Genomic DNA, 20,014 nt, shown 5'->3' with positions numbered 1-20,014 from the left:
CAGTGGTTAACACTATTCAATGACTTTGTTCAGGGTCCCGATGGCCCACCAGGTCCGTCTGGAACAACTGGTCAGAGGGGTATAGTCGGTATGCCCGGTCAGAGGGGAGAAAGAGGCATGCCCGGGCTTCCAGGCCCAGCAGTAAGTATCAAGATTCATCTCACTTTATGACTGTATGGAAGATTGGCAAAGATGTCACTACCAGAAACCTCCAGTCATTACCGAATGTAGTTGAGTTCTGCAAGAAGGAAGTCTACCATCCAGTATGTCGTATACAATAAACACCGCCATGCTTTACATTCTATGGGAAGATTCCATTTTAATGCGACAGGAATAATGAGTTCAGAACGGTTCACAGCCTGAACTATTTGGCCTTCGCCCAGCATTTGTTTCTCACGTTCTCGACCTCTGGCAAATCACCGCTCTTTGATTTCATGCTCATTCCTTGTAGACAATTTAGTGTGATACACGAATTACACAACTTCTCCAGCCGAGTAAAATATAAGATGTGATCTCTGCCAGGTTGGAGTTGTAATCTCTAGTAATTGTGCCCAACTAAGGAGGAGACTGGTACAGATGTGATCACATCGTAGAGCAACATGAAGCCATGTTGGAAATACTAAAATATGATTATCAAGAAGAAGTTAGTAGATAATACAGCACAGAATCAGCCAGGAAAATGCAGAAAGTACTTGTCACCATACATTGGGCTGACTAGCAGCTAAAAGATAAGAGACGAAAGACAAGTAGTGAATATATGAAGTTTCATGTAACATACGGCATGTACTTCACAATGTCTTACTGGTATATCTTTACCATTTTAGGGATCACCTGGAAAAGCAGGTGCTACTGGATCCTCTGGAGAAAAAGGCCCATCCGGTCCCATTGGTCTTCCTGGTGCAAATGGCCCTGTTGGTGAACCAGGTGCAGAGGTAAATGCAGTTCTTCCTTTTCTAGCAAAGTCAGTCCAAAAACTACTGATTAAGGCAGTTGGCGGCTCTACGTGCCTTACTGTATTGTGTTGGAAATATACCCCCCTGAAAAGTAAAAAAAAAAAATCACCTTAAAGGGGTTGGGCCAGAGTTAAATGGGTTGTACCCCAATTGCAAGTTATCTCCTATCCATAGGATATCCATAGGATAGGTCATAACTTGCTACTGAGACCACTACTGAGATCACTGCCAATCTGCAGAATGGCACTCCCGTGCCCCTTTCTGCCTATCACTGCTTGGGTCGCTTCTTCCCCAGCAATGACATCAGCAGAGGGTGCAGTAAACACCACAGTGAGGTGGGCGAAGGACACAGGACTCCTATTCGCAAAATCGGCTGAGGTCTCAGTGGTGAGGCTCCCACTGATCAGCAATTATTCCCTATTCTGTGGATGGGTGTTACCTCGCAATCGTAGTACAACGCTTTTAACTTTTGTCATCTATCCATAGGATCCATTGGTGATAACATTTTGATTGGTACTGGTCTTACCATTGAGACCGCCATCGATCCCAAGAACGAAGGACTCATGTCCCCCTCTTCTCATCACTGTGGGAATGCTTTTCCCACCTGCAGTGACATCAGAATGAATTGAGCTGTGGACATGCATGCACAGCTGCTGCTCCATTTATATAATTGAGGCTGACAGCGATAGCCAAGCGCTTGTACTCTGCTATCTCCGTCAGCCCCATTGAAGATGAATGGCACAGCACCGTGTATGCCTGGCCAGTGACCCTCACTGATCAGACTTTTAGCACCTATCCTGTTTACAGACTCTTCTGGAGTATCCATATCCTTCAAGTGTTGTTCTCAATGTGGATCTACAGTGATATTCAATGACATAGTAAAAGTTGTCAACTTCCTCTTGTGCCAAGAGACAAGAACTAGACAAATAATCGGATAGGAAGAGTATTGAAGAACATAATGAATTACATTTCTGGGAGAAGAGAAATTAATAAATTGCTCTCACCACCTTTAATGCCAAGTGAAGCCATCTAAAGCATATCATAAGGCAGCATCAAACTCAACATGTTTCAGGAACACATAATGGCCCCTTCCTCAGGAGAGAATGAGGTGGACAATTGGCCCAAGGGTCATTTTAAAAGGCTTACAATGGGAAACAAACACCCAGAACCAGAGGTGTAACTTGAAGCTCCGCACCCCCTATAGTCACGCCAGTGCCTGCCTAGAACAGTATAGGGTGGCAGAACTAGTCACCATAATGGGGCACCCATTTATTTTTTGGCTGTGAGGCCCCATCAATTATTTGTATGCCACTGGCCAATTAGGTCTTGATTTTATGCTAAACTAGCTGATATACAGTACCTGGCTTCGCCCGAGTTAATTTGGTACTGGTGTTTATCTGGTGTTCACATGGAAAATCTTATGAAGTCATGGTTACTTTAGAGATACCGAGGAAAAACATATGTTCACCATTTTCCATGGTTCTTTGCGTTACCCAGGAAACACCACATGGAGGCAACCATGCGACGTTTCCTTTATATAAAATTACATCAGGAAGTGAGTGAATTGGATTATGTATGTAAAATTTGGACGCTAATTCTTTTCCCCTGGAATTGAATAATCGAGTTGGGACCCAATAACTTTTTCTACTTATGACAAAATCAATGCCCGTGCCAAATTTCAAGTTTCTACGACATCAGGAAGTGAGAGAATTAGATTCCGTACTTAAAATTTGAACGCTAGTTCTTTTGCACTAGAATTGAGTAATCAAGTTGGGACCGATTAACTTTTCCTCTTTTGGACATAATCTATGCTTGTGCCAAATTTCATGTTTCTACGGCATCGGGAAGTTGGAGAATTAGTGGCGAGTCAGTCAGTGAGTGAGTCGGTGAGTCAGTCGGTGAGTCAGTCGGTGAGTGAGTCAGTGAGGGCTTTCGTCTTTTTATATATAGATTTCCTATTGTATCAGAACAACAGATTAACATCATGCTTATTATATTGACTGGGTCATGCGAGATGGAAATGCTAAATACTGTACAATGAAATGTAGCTATGACTAACATTTTAATGTAAATGTTTTTTAGGGTACGCCTGGTAATGATGGATCACCCGGACGTGATGGAGCTCTGGGAAAACGCGTACGTCTGCTTGATTTCTATATGTGTATCCAGTTTTGCTATTGGTATCATGTGATGCCTTTAGTTTAGCTTCTTAATATTTGCAGCTGAAAATACTGAATATTAAGTCATACTTTTAGGTTAAATTTGTAACTTTACAACTTTAGGGCGATCGGGGTGATCCAGGGCCTGAGGGTCTTGCTGGAGCTCAAGGTGCTCCAGGAACTCCAGGACCAGTTGGTGCTCCAGGGGAAGCCGGGCCAAGAGGTGAAACAGTAAGTTATCATATATATCTTTTAGTATAATCTTTTTTAAAAACGTAATGTTTAAATATTGACAGATACCATAGCTATTTTTATCGATAGTCTCTGTGTTCTTGCCTAGCCTGAACCTCTTTTGTTCTTGCTGTTGTTTTCTAGGGTTCTCGTGGGCCAATGGGTCCCCCAGGAAGAGCCGGAAAACGTGGCTTGCTGGTGTGTTGCTATTTCATTTTAATTTTCAGCATTAAATCTACATAAAGCAAGAGTTAATATTTTTGCATCATTTATAAGGGACCACAAGGACCTCAAGGTGATAAAGGAGACAATGGTGAACGTGGAGAAAGAGGCCAAAAGGGACATAGAGGTTTCACTGGTTTGCAAGGCCTTCCAGGTCCTCCTGTAAGTATTATTTAAAAATTACAGAAAAATGAATGTGAATATATTGCCCTTTACTGGTTTTGTTTCAAGAGTTAATATAACTAAGAAAATACACTAGTGTGCCAAAAGTCATGGGACAGGAACTAATGTTGTGTAGGACTACCCCACTAGTTTGGAGAAGTGCAGCAAATTGACCTGGCATTGATTCCACAAGTGGATGGAAGATGTCTGGAGGGATGTTGAGTCGTCGGGATACTCCCCGACAGCTCTGGGGTATTTGTAGGTGCAGGATCTCAGGTCTGAATGGACGTCTCCACCACATTCCATAAATACTCCATTGGGCTCATGTTGGGTCAATGTGCAGCCACACTATTCATAAGAACTCTCCAGAAAGCTCCTCATACCAGTTCTGGAAAACTTGAGGCTGATGGCTTGGTGCATTATCCTATTGGAATATCCCATCATTGTGGTGGTACATGAAGTCCAAGAAGAGCTGCACAAGGTCACTTACTTTTAGCCCTATAAGCTAAGCTGAGAATGGGGATGTAAGTTTTATACCTACCTCTCCCATTGTTTCCCCGATATGAGTGCTGAAAGTGCATAGAGTGGTTCTGCTAAGTGGTCCGCCCATTATAAAATTAGAATGTATGAACTACAGATGGAGATAGCATGGAGCTGGGAATGGTGAGTAAATGATCAGTTGTGTAAACACATAAAATAACTCAGGCAACCCCTTTAAAGAGTATATGGTCGGGTGGACTTAATATGGGGTTACCACCCCCCGTGTACTTTCCCCCCGTACCCTCTTCACATATATACCTATGGCCGACCATGAGCTCAACAAAAAAAATTTCAATAGCACTTGGCACTAAGTGTCATTTCTGTTGTTTCTGCTTTACCTTGTAGGGTCCTATCGGTGAACAAGGAAATACTGGACTGACCGGTCCTTTTGGTCCCAGAGTGAGACATATACAATTTTTCTCACATTTATATTATTGTTCTTTGTGTATTTCTGACTAATTCCAACGCTGCGCATCTTCTTCTGTGTGTAGGGCCCTCCAGGTCCAGTTGGGCCTCCTGGTAGGGATGGTAATCAAGGATCTTCTGGACCGATTGGACCTCCTGGACCTCGAGGAACTGTTGGAGAAGCTGGGCCAGAGGTAATAATCACAAATATTGCATGCATGTTAAGGGATACATGTCAAGTACATAGATACAGTAATTCTTGTTGTGTTTTAGGGTCCTCACGGTGATGCTGGTCCTCCAGGTCCTCCCGGTCCTCCAGGACTTCTGACCGCTGCTCTAGACGATTTAGTAGGAGGCTATGATGATACTATTCCTGATCCACTTCCGGAATTTACTGAGGATGAAGCTGCTGGTGATGCTAAGAAGAATGATCCAGGGGTTCAAGCTACTCTCAAATCACTTAGTAGCCAAATTGAAACAATGCGCAGCCCCGATGGCTCGAAGAAGAATCCGGCGCGCACATGTGACGATCTAAAACTGTGTCATCCCACAAAGAAAAGCGGTAAAAATCATAATACTAAAAAGCTCCTGTTATAGATTGCTATTCAGATGCACGTGTGGGTCTGTTCTGTTGGTGGACCAGCAGTTAGAAGGGGATCAATCGGAAGTCGTGTGACCTAGATTGGTTGACCTGTTCACCAAATTATATCAAGAAATTGAGGTACAAGCGGTTTTGTACTTTTCGGAATGTATGCTGCGTCATTAGCAGCATGTTGGGGCTCGTTCACAACGGGGTACGTGGGTGTTGGTTGCGTAAATACATAAAAAATACACACATGAAAGACTTTGCAGGTAAATTATATTATATTGCAGGACAAGTAAGACATTGGGTATTGAACGAACCTCTGCAGAACAATACCTAAAGGAGTTTTCCAGGCAGCGCCCGCTGGGATACACCAGCGTCGGAGTGGTAGCCACTGCTCCGACCCTTGTGTAGTGGCCAGATATCATAATTGCAGGTGCAGCTGTTATTTAAATCAGTGGAAGTCGTGCTTGCAGGTTGGGGTCCCATTGATTTCAATGAGAGCTGTACCTGCAATTACGAGAGCCAGCCACTACACAAGGGTCGGAGCAGTGACGTCCGCTCCCACGTTGGTGCATCCCAGCGGGGCGCTGCCTGGAAAACCCCTTTATTGCACTACTATACCTCCAATATCCCGTGGGGAGTTTTAGAAAATAAAAGAATATATACTGGACATCGTTACCCATTCAGAAACCGGTAATTTATATATGGAACTTGGCTGAAAGAAGTGACAAGATATCAAGCGTTACTATTAGAGATGAGCGAGGATACTCGCTAAGGGCAATTACTCGAGCGAGCATTGCCTATAGCGAGTACGTGACCGCTCGGAAGAAAAGATTCGGCTGCCGGCGGGGGGTGGGGGGGTGGGGAGCGCGGGTAAGAGCGGGGAGGAACGGAGGGGAGATCTCTCTTTCCCTCTCTTCCTCCCGCCCCCCCCCCTGCTCACTCCCGTAACTCATCGCTCACCTGCGCCGGCAGCCGAATCTTTTCTTTCGACCGCGCAGGTACTCACTAAGGACTATACTCGCTCGAGTAATTGCCCTTAGCGAATATGCTCACTTATCTCTAGTTACCATCAGTAACTCCCTTGAGAGAGGCCTTCCCCACCTTTATAATTTCCTGGCTCTGAATATTGGGTTGAACATCATTAACACAATGTATGACATAGACAGATTGGCATTGCAGAATCGGGAAAGGGCGCCCGCCTCCGGATTTCACAGCAAATACCACCCATAGCATCCTATGGCAAAGCGCGATTTCCTCTACATGAGCGGAAATCGAGTGCAATCTTCCACTCGCGGAGGAGAAATCACACCATGCTGTGCCGACTCCGCATAGACGGCTTCCATTGAAATCAATGATTCTTCAAATATGACCTACTGTGAATACCCAATGTCCTGAACCCTGTCCATCCATCTTCTCATACCCTGTAATCGGGATCTCACGTACATGAGGTCCTAGAGGATTCATCTCCCATGCATGCACTTATTTAGTAAGAGCTAAACTTTCAAATAAATGGAGAAGCTTTATACCCAATCTGACGGACGAGGATCGGCCTACTGCAATGGAATCACATGTATAGGTCTCTCCAATGAACTTACCCAACTTTACATATTGCCTCAATGTTACTTGGTATCTCTTACTGAGAACATTCACAGTATTTCCAGGCCTACATAAGACTGGCTTCTCAAGCATTTCTCAACACTTTATGACTTTTATATGACAGCCCTATGCACTATGACTTACCGCAGATGATTAGGAGCTATATGACTATTCAGTATATCACTTTATAGCAGGTAGCACAACTATCTACATTATGCACTCTAGCCAACACTCCTAGATGGGATCCCTTGACCATCCCTATTAGCTCTCTATATTTTGGTAGGACTATGCAGGCTACTGACCCCGTACTAGAGCGTTCTTTAGAAAACTCCCTACATGCATTGCATTTCCTAGGAATCTGCAGATCTATCTGGTTCCAGTTTAAACTCCAAGCTCACCCATTCTACTACAGATTTTTTTGCAGTCCAATGATCACCAAAGGATTGAGCGTCCTCACCATAGACTAATACATAGAGAAATATTCGCCCCCACCTGGAATTCTTACACTGGCACCTTTTTATTGTCTGTGTGTCCACAGGGGAATATTGGATAGACCCAAATCAAGGATGTTCTGAAGATGCCATCAAGGTTTATTGTAATATGGAGAGTGGAGAAACCTGCATATCTGCAAATCCTTCCAAGATACCTGTTAAGACTTGGTGGACAGGCAAAAGTGGAGATAATTTCAAGCCCATATGGTATGGAGTGGATATGAACAGAGGAGCTCAGGTAAATAACTGAGGTGATAGAATACTATTAGATGATGTAAGTGGATATTTGGGTTTGGGTTTTGGGGCTCCTCACCGTTTTCCCATGTCCTGTGGCATAACAGTGCAAGATGGGAATATCCATATACAATATAGTAGTTTAAAGGGTTTTTCTGCGACTACACTATTGATGAGCTGTCCTCAGAATAGGTCATCAATAGTTGATCGATGGGGATACGCCGCTTGGAATCTCCGCCGATCAGCTAATTGAAGAGATCACACGTTCATGTGAACACTGGGGTTTCTTCTCAGTCCAGTGGCATCAAGTTCATTGGTTACATGGCCTGAAAGAAGCTATGTCCCATTGAAATGAATGGTATTGATTTGCAATACCAGGCACAGCCACTATACAGTGTACAGCGCTGTGCCTAGTATGGACTGAAAGGGGCTTTGCTAACTTTCTGTATTAATGATGGCCAGCTCATCAATGAATGATTAGCAGGGATCTGCCACTTCGATCCCTGCCGACCATCTGATTCCCCATGTTACTGTCATTATGGTCAGCGCAGGAAGTGCTGACCATAGCACCCCAGCACAAGTTGGTATTGCAGGCGCAGCTCTCACTGAATTCAATGCAATACCCAGCCTGCCTCTGCACTATGGTCAACGCCTTCTGCTTCCTCCGCTGACCTTAGCAATGGCAGCATTAGGAATCAGCTGATTGTCAGGAATCCGAGTGACAAATCTCCACCAACCAACCATTGATGACCTATCATGAGGACAGCTCACCAATAGTGTATTTTTGGAAAACTCCTTTCACATTTTGGGGAAAGTTTTCAGTAGGCTCATGCTTAAAGAGGACCTGTTCTGGAATACAGTCAGCGGACCTGGCTGCATTCTTCTGCAGGGTCAGCACTAGAGATGAGCGAACCTACTCGTTTCGAGTAATTACTCGATCGAGCACCACGATTTTCGAGTACTTCAGTACTCGGGTGAAAAGATTCGGGGGGCGCTGGGGGGCGGGGGAGGCGTGGCGGCGCGGGGGTAGCAGCGGGGAACAGGGGGGAGCCCTCTCTTTCTCCCTCTCCCCCCCACTCCCCGCTGCAACCCCCCACTCACCCACGGCGGCCCTCGAATCTTTTCGCCCGAGTACGAAAGTACTCGAAAATCGCGGTACTCGGGCGAAAAAGGGGCGTGGCCGAGTATGCTCGCTCATCTCTAGTCGGCACCTGACTATATTCCTCTTGTTTTTTTGTTTTTGAATTCTAGCCTCTTTTTGCCCAACGGGCTCTTCTTAGCTTCGGCTCATGGCATTGTCAATGTGTCAAGTGGATAGTCTGCATGGCTCACTGTCAATGGGTGACGTCAGACTTGACTGGCAGTCATATGTGACCCATTGAGAATGAGCAGTGGGGATCACCCACTTTATACATTGACAGCACCGTGAGCCGGAGCGAAGAAGATTCTGTGGGGCCAAGGGAAGCAAATATGGAATAATAAAAAAAAAACAGGAGTAGAGTCAGTGGGACCGCCCTTGAGGAACCATCCTGGGACAGGTCCTCTTTAAGTTCCTTGTGCATTGGTTTAATTAAATTTTGTACTCATAATAGTTGTGTTTGTTAACATTCACAGTCATATATTATAAATAGTGCACAGCTTTGTTTTTCAGCTTTTCATCTTTTTTTTGTAGTTTGTCTACGGGGAAAGTGATTCACCAAATACCGCTGTGACTCAAATGACCTTTTTGCGTCTTCTATCAAAGGAGGCTTCACAAAATATCACTTATTATTGTAAGAACACAGTGGGATTCTTAGACGAAAGAACCCAAAATTTAAAGAAAGCCGTAATCCTCAAAGGTGCTAACGATCTTGATATTAGAGCAGAAGGAAACAGCCGGTTCAGATACACTGTTCTGGAAGACACTTGTTCGGTAAGCACATGCATGCAACATACACCCCAACTCAGACTGTATAGTATAATATCAATATACCAGTAATAGGGATGAGAAGTGAGGATGTAGCTGATGTAATCTAATTAGTACTAGATGTAAGAGGAGTGGACTTGTGATCACCAAATCTTGTTTCATGTTTCTGGCTTTAGGCCTTCACCAACCTGTAAGTAGGGTTGCCGTCAGACGCACGTGGCAAAGTCAGGCAGATGACGTGGACCACCACTTTTGTGTGGTTTCTGCATCAAAGGGACAGTAGGAGATACTATACAGGACATTGCCGGGTTCTGATGTGCTGTATACTCTGATAATGCTCTACAGATGCCTGTTTATATTTAAAGGGGGGTATTGCATCTCGTTACCTTATTCCCTATCCACAATATACAGGATAACTTGCCGACTTACAAGCACTAAGACCCCCACTTACCCTGACTAATTGCAGCGTGTCCCTGAATTTTGACACTGGAGGCTGCACATGTGTGCATCTGCTTCATTTACGCCAATGGGAACTGTCGATGATAACCGAGCTGAAGTGATTGGCAATCTCTGGCAGTCTCCTTCACTTCAATGGCACCACTGGAGATTGGTGAGCACTTGAACTTGTCTGTCTACTGTGGTTCCATTAAAGTAAAGGAGGCATTGGTGCACATGCAGGCCACCGCTATCAAAATTTTGGGACATATCAGAAGAGATTTCTCTCGATCAGTGGGGTTGAACCCTCACCAATTCGACCCCAGTGGTTGAACCCTCACCAATCACTGAGTACCGAGATGGGAACACCCCTTTACCGGAGCAAGTAGAGTGCCAAAATACCCAGCAGTAAAAGGTTTAAATTACAATCTTTGCATCATACAGCTGCCCCCTACTCCTGTTAGGGTATATTCACATGGACCCCGGTGAGGAGTTTCCAGTCACTTACTACTCTCTGGAAAATGTGAGGAAGAGAAACCGTGCCAAGGAGCTCTGGTGACCCACAGCCGGGTGTACAATATCTCACGCCTTGTGGAAGAGTGTTATGTCCAGCCATTCTGGGGAAGGGACTGAATCCCCAGAACGCGTCAATGTGCGGATTTTATACCTAATCAACAGGAGTCAGGTTTAACGTCCTGGTCTCAATAGTGATTCTTGTAAAGGGCTGCACCATTAGCCCATTATTCTTGTCTTGCCTTTTGATTTCTACATTATGGAATCTGATACAACATGACCGTTTTCCTCTGGAATCCAATAGACGTCTCCGGGAGCCTTATTAGGGCTCCTTAGAACTTGAATGTTGTATTTGAGCTGTAAGATGCTCAATAGTGCAAGACGTCTTTTTTGAATATCAATTTCTTCTACTTTACTTTTTTGTAATTTTTGAAGAGTTCCTAAACTTTCACGTTGGAGCGCTCATGCTCTGTTGGTCATTTTCGGTACCTTTTGACAGCTCGAGATGGCCTATAGCTGCCTTCAGCTGCCAACTGCCGACACTCAATGAGTGCTCCAGCGTAAAGGTGCAGGTAGTCTTTACCTTTTTGTGAGTTGATAGATTCTCGTCTGTTTGTCTTTTCAGAAGCGCAGCGGAAGTATGGGCAAAACCGTGTTTGAGTACAGGACCCAGAATGTGAAACGATTACCCATCATTGATATCGCCCCTGTGGATGTTGGAGGGGCAGAACAAGAGTTTGGAGTTGACATTGGGCCAGTTTGCTTTTTGTAAATCCCACCAACAAACAACCTACAAACAAACTGACTGAAGTTATCCTGAGACTCTTGAAAACTCCGGCTGGCGGTGCCCCAGCGCTGTACATACAGTTGTCCAGTATTTTCCATTTTTTATTAACAACTTGGCCTTCCTTCAAAATATTTATTTTCCATTTTGAAGCCATCTTAAGAGCAGAAAGATGATAAATGGATCCATATTTTTATAGCGTTTACTACTTTTGCTCTCTATTGAATAAATCAGCCAAATTGAAAAAATATAGCGGGAACATAATGTTTTTCCTCTGTATGCCGAGTGTCTCACAGCTTTAAGTTGACATATTTTTTTCCAGTTTGCTGGACTTTTGCTTTTTACAACCTTTTGGGATGAATTCATCAAGCTTTGTGTGGTTGATGCTGTGATGTCATCATGACATAAGCTAATGTTACTAAAACCTTGCAGTTCTAAAATGAAATCATTTCTGCAGACTGGTTTTATTAGTATTGGGCTGGAGTTACAGCCTGAAGCTCCTTCTTATATACTGTACATATTAACCCCTTAGTGACCTCAATACGCCTTTTTACTGACCTCACTAATAGGCTTTAAACCGGCACAACCATCTTTTTAAGGCGGTGGATTGGCTGATTACTGACAGCCCGGCTCCTGCTCTAACTGCCAGGAACATCAGATCCTGTCAGTTTAACCCCTTACATGCTGCAATCAATAGCAACTACAGCATGTAAGTAGGTGAGAGGGGGAATGTGTACCCACTGGTACATACAATGCAGTTGTTAGATTGGTTCCCGTGGAAGCTGGAAGCCCGACAAAGGCCTCTGTGTCTGCCATGTAACTCAGTCTATTAGACCCTGCCTCCTGTAGAGTCTAATAGGCTGCTGTGATAGGTTTAGTAGAATGCACTACATAAGTAATGCAGTGTACTATCCCTCCGATCAAATGATCACATGTGCATTCTTTTGAATTGTGTCAAAAAAAGCTCAATAAAGTTTAATTTTAAAAAATCCACTTAAAAGAAAATATGCATTTTTCCCTAGAAAACCCCTTTTTAAATGGATAAAATGCCAAAATGTTTTAAAAAGCAGGCATTACTTAAAAACTACAGCTCATCCTGTAAAAAGAAGACCCCACAGAACACTGTTGCCGGGAAAATAAGATTATCGTGTGCCTTGGAGTGCAGCGATGCCGAGTCCATTGTTTTTCTTTATAAAACGTGTTTTTATTGTGGAAAAGTAGTCAAAAAATAAAATAATTGCTCTGATGTAGGTATCAATCTGCTGCTGTGTTTACTGTGGAAGTGATGCATGTAAGCACAGCGGCAGATCGGCGGCTGCACGGCGGCAGGTTGCTGCTACTTAGCTTTACCTCCTAGATTTCAGCATTTTCAGAATTTCCACTTTGTGCCCAAAAACTCCTTTAAGGCACAAATAAAGGCCGGTTACTAAGGGGTTAAACGCGTTGAAAAAATTTTGGTATTGAGTTCCTTCGAATTGCCTGGTAAAGTATCTGACAGCTAGAAAGCTTGATGGATTCCCCATTGTGGGTTCCCCTTCAGTCGATGATTACTTTGCCGATGATTTGGTACAGTTTCTTCTTTGTTTTACTGCAAAGCTCAAAAGAAGATATTTATTTCCAAGGTATAACGGCAATCTATGGTTTGTTTCTCTTCATCATGGCGGTGGGGTAACGGCCGCATCGCTCGCACTTGCTGATAAGCCTATAAGGAATGATATTGTAAGTAGAAAACTGTAATGTGCAGAATATGAAAGAAACTTACCATTTTTTAACCCACCAATTGCCAGGTGCGAAAGGATTCCACGTTTCTTAGCATAAGCTACCTCATCTCTAGATGCTGGGATGCATATACAGTAGTTGGACTTCTTGTTTGGAATTACAAGGTGCTACGCTTGTGCTGTTCTTCGGAGAGTGGGGAGGATCAGTATACATTTCATGTTTGATGGTGCTAAAATTCCTTTTGTAAAACCCTGAATAAATAAAAATTGACAGCTGCCCATAAATATTATTTTACGTGGGCTTAGTGCTCTTTTTAATGCTTGCCAACACCACTATCTGTCTGTCTACAGTACATACACTATGTTGACAAAAGTATTGGGAAAGTGATACAATTTGATTTAATTCATATTTTTTAGTCCGGTGTTGGGCCACCTTTGGCCTCAGTGACTGCAGTGACCCTCCTCGGCCGCTTTCCACCAAATTCCATAGAGGTGTGGAGGGATTTGCTCAAGGAGAGCTTCAGATAGTGATGCGGGGATGGGTGTGTTGGACGTACAAGGATGCGGCGTTCTAGTTTGTCCCAAAGATGCTTGATGGGATTAAGATCCAAGCTTTGGGCAGCCAATGACATTTGTAGATGTCCTAAACCTCAAACCAAGCCTTAACACTGCATGCTGTATGACAAGGTGCTTGGTCATGTTGATGGAGACACAGAGCTGTACCAAAGTATTGCCACAGGGTAGATGATGCCACATAATCCGGAATGCCTATGCACACAATAGCGTTGAGGGTGGACTTTACTATAACCAATGGCCCTAGTCCTTCTCAGCAGAAACACCCCCACGACATATCAGAACCTCCTCCAAACTTCACTGTTAGGATGAAGCAGCCATGTAGAAACCTCTCACCAGGCAACCCCTACACCCAAGTATGACCATCTGATCAGAAGATGGTGTCCTGTGATTCATCTGTCCACAACACTTGCTTCCACTCACTTACAGTCCGTCGCTCCAAGCCCCATCACACAAAATAGGCGGATGCATTCACTGCTGTGATGTTAGGCTTGTTCTTTATGGATGGTTCTGGTACTAATGGATGCTCCAATGGCCTGTGAAACCTCCTGAGCAAGCGTTTTGTTAGAAGATATGCTCAATGCCTTCACAGCTCATACAAGGCTTTGTTGTTCATGTCCTGTCAGTTTACGAGGTCCCCCTGAACGTGGCGGCACCGCACACAGTGGATGGTTTCCATCTCCCAATAACATGGCCAACAGTGGACTCTGTAAGGTCCAGAAGCTGCGATGTCCCATACTGACTGGTTGGTGACATCCCACCACCGGACCCAGTTGTCGCCTCTACACCTGGTGACATCCCACCGCCAGACCCTGTTGTCAGCTCTACATCTGGTGACATCCCACCGCCAGACCCTGTTGTCAGCTCTACATCTGGTGACATCCCACCGCCAGACCCCGTTGTCAGATCTACACCTGCTGACATCCCCCCACCAGACTCCATTGTCAGCTCTACACCTGGTGACATCCCCCCACCAGACCCCTTTGTTAGCTCTACACCTGGTGACATTCCTCCACCAGACCCCGTTGTTGGCTCTACACCTGGTGACATCCCCCCACCAGATCCTGTTGTCAGCTCTACACCTGGTGACATTCCCCCACCAGACCCTGTTGTCAGCTCTACACCTGCTGACATTCCCCCACCAGACCCTGTTGTCAGCTCTACACCTGTTGACACCCCCCCACCAGACCCCGTTGTCAGCTCTACACCCGGTGACATTCCCCCACCAGACCCCATTGTCGGCTCTACACTTGTTGGTATTCTGATGGTTTTTCTACTGGGATCTCCTGTGATATATTCTGCTTTACAACTAATGCTCACACATCTAATTTGCATCTCCCCTTCGCCTGACAGTACAGGATTGGTGGGGGGCCAATACTTCTGTCAACATAGTGTATCTTTGCTAGTTCTTTAGCAGCTAAACAAATCAGAAGGAATTGCATTGAAAAAAGAAATATACCATATATACAGTAGCTATATACAGCATGTATCTTTGCAAAGCTTTTATTTACGTCTCATTTGTTGCTAAGTGTGGAACTTAAAAAAAAACAAATTAATATAAATTCCACAATTTATTAAACTCTAGACATAGCTTGGTGTCACCTTTATTGGGGTAAAGTATGAATATGTAAGGTAGAGGTACTGCTCATTTCACTAATGCAATGTGATTAGACAACCCAGTATATAAGAGCCTGTAGGATGTCCTCCAGACTGGGGAGACATACGGTATAGTGCAATAATACTCGGAGTCTCAAAAGTGGGAAAACACCCATATAGAAGGGAAATTGTTTGCAGTCAGGAAGCCTGTAAGGTTATGTCACCAATATGACGGCCATTTTGAATGCTGCCATCTTGGGCTCAACACTAAGTTTTCTGAAAAAACAAAACAAAACTAAAATAATGTAGTTGCATAAGTGTGAACACCCTCTTATATTTGGGGGTGTGGTTGTGTTCAGAATTTGCCAATCACATTTAAACTCATGCCATTATTTCCAGTGATTCTGATTTCCCCCATATAAAGTTCAGCTCTTCTAGGAGGATTTTCCTGATATTTTCTGGCAAGTCCTGGTTGTGTAGTCATGTGACAACCATCTCCCCTATTCTTCATATGTTTGGGTTGTGGGGATGGGGGACAAGAAAAACCTACATCAACTCTACCAGAAGTCTGTGGAGAACATGTTCTGTCTGATGAGACTGAGGTGTAACTTTTTGTCCATAATTCCAAAAGGTATGTTTGGCACAAAGCCAACACTAGAAGACCCCCACTAGAAGACCCCCAGACCTGCAGTGAGGATGGTGGGGGCAGCATTATATGGGGGGCTGTTCTGCTGCTGAAACTGGGGCTTAAGTCAAGGTGGAGGGAACTATGAACATTTCCCAATATCAGTCCATTTTGGCAGAAAAACCTTCAGGCCTCGGCTAAAAAGATGAAGAGGAATTTCACAACAATCCAAAGCAGACCACCAAATCACCAGAAGATCACAGTTTTGGAATGGCCCACTAGAGCCCAGACAAAAACCTGGCATTTTAACGGGGGTGTATAGACTCTTTATATCCACTGTAAGTGATAACCTGGTAGGAGCTAATCAGCTCTGAGGTAAATGCTAACACAAAGCCCAAGTATTAAATTGAGATTTTTTTTAAGTGATTTTCTGATTTTGGGACTAACTTCTGTTACCAGGACCAGGAGGAGGATATATTTCCTGCAGTTCTTCTCGGCCATCCTTTCAGATTTCAGTGGATCCCATTTTTTTAGCCATCCAAGATGCCCACAATGAATTTCTAGTGTTAGTGTCATAGCTCATTGCCACCACTCCTCTGATTTAGGGTGCCACCCTTGTGTATGCCGTGATCTGCCCTCTGCATCGTAGGACTTGCGCACGCTCTTGAACTCTCTCTTAAAAGGGCTAGTGTGTGTTCCATAAACCTGCACCTCCTATATTAGGCATCCTTCCACTATAGAGGATGCCTAAGCAATTTGTCTCCTTGCTACTGCGACAGAGCCCCAGATTAGCGTATTTCTGACTTTGCCCCTTGTTGGTTTGATTACCCTGATTTCTGGGCTCCATGCGTTTTGGACATTGTTTGCTGCCTGCCCTGATCTTTGGATTGGACTCCGTTTACACAGCTGTGCCACCAGCCTTGACTTCTACCTATTTCTTGACCACACACCCGTTCAGACCTCCAGGTATCTCGCCTCGGGCCCCGTGAAGCATCAGCCGCCACATTAGTGGGGCTATCTGTGTGTAATGGCTCGGGGACCCTGCAGCAAAGTCGGCATCCTGCATGTTGGGGTTAAGTGTGAAAACGGGGTACCCCAGGTGCTGCCACCCGGCCCGCAGCTAAACCAGTGTGTTGAAATACAGCCCTAGTCACATCAGAGGACCTAATAGCACATTGCAGAACAGACACAAGGGGTCTGCACTGCTGAAGTAGAACTAAATACAGGCACCATGATGGCTTATGGGCTCTTCAGATCCTGTTTTTAATGTATGTTTAGGGTATATATTACGCAGACATAAGAAATATGTATACAAACATGCAATTTTTAGCTTAACCCCTTAAGGACCAGGTTGTTTTGTACCTTAAGGACCAGACACTTTTTAGGGATTTTACCCATGTGGCGGTTTTACTGCTCTATTTTTTTTCCTTTAGCTACCAAAACTATTTTTGCTGCGTTTTTTTTTCCGTGACATATAGGACTATTTTTTTAATATCTTTTTCACTGACTTTTTTTCCGTTTTTTAGTTTTATTGGGGGTAAAATGCTAAAAAAAAATGATTTTTTTTACATTTATAGTTTTTAAAAAAATTATTTTTATATTTACACTAAAATAAAGTATGGAAATGGGTTCCTCTATTTATTTCGGACGTTTTGATATATAGTATGTATGGTTTTGGTTTACAGTGCGCATACGGTGACGGTTTTTGTTGGCGTCTGCTTTGTGTTATTCTCTTTTTTATGTATGTTTTGTTGTTTTATTCTGTTGTTTTGTTTTACTTATTTATGTAATTGTGTTTTTTACTATCTATGTCCCCCATGACGTCATATAGGACCTCTGGGGGACACTCACTTTTTTTTTTTTTTAACTTTATTTGACATTTTCCCACTGTAGCTGGGGCGTCCATAGGATCCCCAGTTGCAGGGGATAGCAACCCCTGTGGTGACATTAGTCACCTGCAGAGCTGCCAGGGTCTAAGTCTGACCCTCCAGCTCTGCAGTAGCAGGGAATCCCGGGAGGTCACATGACCCCCCGAGGCTCCCGTAGTGAAAGAACTTCTTACTTTCACTTTGCCCCGACAGTGCTCATTGAGCACTGTACATCGGGGAAGCAGAAGGCAGGAAGGGTTAAAAACCCCTCCTGCCTTCTGCTCCAGGTTATCAGCTGTCACTAACAGCTGATAACCCGTACCTGCCTCTGACTGATTGCAGAGACAGGAGGCTTAGAGCACCGCCGTATTTTTACGATCGGTGGTCCTTTAAGCCCAGCACCAGCCGCCGTATATATACAGTGGCTGGTCGTAAATGGGTTAAGGCCCATTTTCACGGGATGAATGTTGGGCAAATGATGCCCGACACTCGTCTCTCTGCACACACTCGCTCCCGTGCTGCTGCACAAGAGCAAGTATGCAGCCTTATGAACGATGAGCTGATCGCTCAGTTTAAATACCTGCAGTTCAGTACTGAACGGCCGCTATCTTAAGTGAATGGAGAGGGGCGGGGGAGCGAGGGGAGAAATCTCCAGCCACCCTGCTAGGAGCCAATGATACTCGCACTTGTGCAACAGTATGGGAGCGAGTAGGTGCGGGGACGAGTGTCAGGCATCGTTTGCCCAACATGCGTCCCGTGTAAATGGGCCTTTATATATACTTTTTATTGGCATATGTGTTAAACGTACAGATACAGTAAGTACGTACTGCCATTCTGTTGTGACTATTTTTTATATAAAAGACTTCATCATAGACATTTTTCACTGTAAAGTCTCTTCTTTAATCAACGTTTGTAGATAAACTATTTATTAAGGCATCTCGGAACAAAAACAGATGCGTTACACATACAGAAATGTTTATCTACTTAGTTTATTTGGTTTCTTAACAAATTGACCCTTATCTGTATCTGAGATTAGGAAATTATACTCTGAGCGGCACGAAGGATGGGAGTGGTACAAGTAACATAGCATATAACATAGCACGAGGCTGAAAAAAATCCCCGGTCCATCCAGTTCAGCCTATTACTCCCCATCCAGAGATGATCTAGAGCAGACCTGGGCAAAGCACGGCCCGCGGGCCACATCCGGCCCGCTGAATAGCTCGGACCGGCCCGCAAAGAGTGTCCTGGTGACTCACCAATGAGTCCGGTGTCAGCAACAGGAAGCAGCGAAACTATGCACTCCGAAGCCTTGTCCATTTTGTTCACTTCTGTGCTGTGCTAAAAGTTATTCAGGCCTTACTTATTCAAGCACCTCTACCAATGACGTAGGCTTGAATAACTTTATTAAACAGCACATAAGTTAACAAAATGGACAAGGCTTCGGAGTTTGTAGTTTCACTGCTTCCCGATGCTGAGTAAGTGATGCCACTGTAACTTCTGAGTGCCAGGATGCTCGTTGCGAACCTTGGGGAGTGCCAGGACAATCGTTCCACGCTCGTCATTGGTAAGTGTCAGGACTTTTCCCTTTGCATTGTAATTAGAATAATAATACTAATAATATTCACTTTTTAATTCATTCATTTTCAATGGCGGCCGTATTCTGGCCGCAAATCGGGCGGCTGGAATACGGCCCCATTAAGGCAATGTGCATGGAGCCTTCGTATGTTGGTCTGGCCCTCTAAAACCATTCCAATTTCTCATGTGGCCCCATGGGAAAATTAATTGCCCACCCCTGATCTAGAGGAAGGTAAACAAAAATGATGAGTCGGAAGCCAATTCTTTTCTGACTCCAGTCTGGCAGTCAGAATAATCGCCAGATCACCGACCCTTCTGAAGTAATCAGTGACTATAAATTGTGATGCTGTAACGCTCAAGGAAGACGTCCAGGACCCTCATGTACTCTTGTCTTTTAAGGAGTTTGCCATCATTTTAAATAGATGATGGGAGAGATCTGTGTACTGACCCCTGATATATCTATACATAATTGTTAGAGCGCCCCCTTCTTACAGTCCTGGGTATAATAAATGATGGGAGATATCTCTGTACTGACTCCTGATATATTTATACGTAGTTATTAGAGCGCCACTTGTTACAGTTCTGGGTATGATAGATGATGGGAGAGATCTCTGTATTGTCCCCTGATATATCTATACATAGTTATTAGAGCGCCCCGTTATTACAGTTCTGAGTATAATAGATGATGGGAGAGATCTCTGTATTGTCCACTAATATATCTATACATAGTTATTAGAGCACCCCTTTGTTACAGTCCTGGGTATAGGTAGATGATGGGAGAGATCTCTGTACTGACTCCTGATATATCTATACATAGTTTTTTATAGCGCCACTTTTAA

The 20,014-nt window shown here is 44.2% G+C and overlaps 1 protein-coding gene across 1 annotated transcript in view; it reads left to right on the top strand.

Annotated features, from left to right (window-relative positions):
* COL5A2 (collagen type V alpha 2 chain) overlaps positions 1-13,233 on the top strand; it is a 145,408-nt gene extending 132,175 nt beyond the window's left edge. The window contains exons 43-54 of the mRNA XM_066577088.1: positions 34-141; positions 825-932; positions 3,036-3,089; positions 3,236-3,343; positions 3,488-3,541; positions 3,620-3,727; positions 4,613-4,666; positions 4,759-4,866; positions 4,946-5,234; positions 7,396-7,586; positions 9,255-9,494; positions 11,062-13,233. Of these exons, the coding sequence (XP_066433185.1) occupies positions 34-141; positions 825-932; positions 3,036-3,089; positions 3,236-3,343; positions 3,488-3,541; positions 3,620-3,727; positions 4,613-4,666; positions 4,759-4,866; positions 4,946-5,234; positions 7,396-7,586; positions 9,255-9,494; positions 11,062-11,208 (1,569 nt within the window). The 3' untranslated portion in view covers positions 11,209-13,233. The remainder of the gene's footprint in view (positions 1-33; positions 142-824; positions 933-3,035; positions 3,090-3,235; positions 3,344-3,487; positions 3,542-3,619; positions 3,728-4,612; positions 4,667-4,758; positions 4,867-4,945; positions 5,235-7,395; positions 7,587-9,254; positions 9,495-11,061) is intronic.
* Positions 13,234-20,014: the final 6,781 nt, after the last annotated feature.

Source organism: Eleutherodactylus coqui, chromosome 8, assembly GCF_035609145.1.
Source record: "Eleutherodactylus coqui strain aEleCoq1 chromosome 8, aEleCoq1.hap1, whole genome shotgun sequence".
Taxonomy (NCBI): domain Eukaryota; kingdom Metazoa; phylum Chordata; class Amphibia; order Anura; family Eleutherodactylidae; genus Eleutherodactylus; species Eleutherodactylus coqui.
Note: the sequence above shows the minus strand (reverse complement) of the source record. Positions and strands in the feature narration are given on the sequence as shown.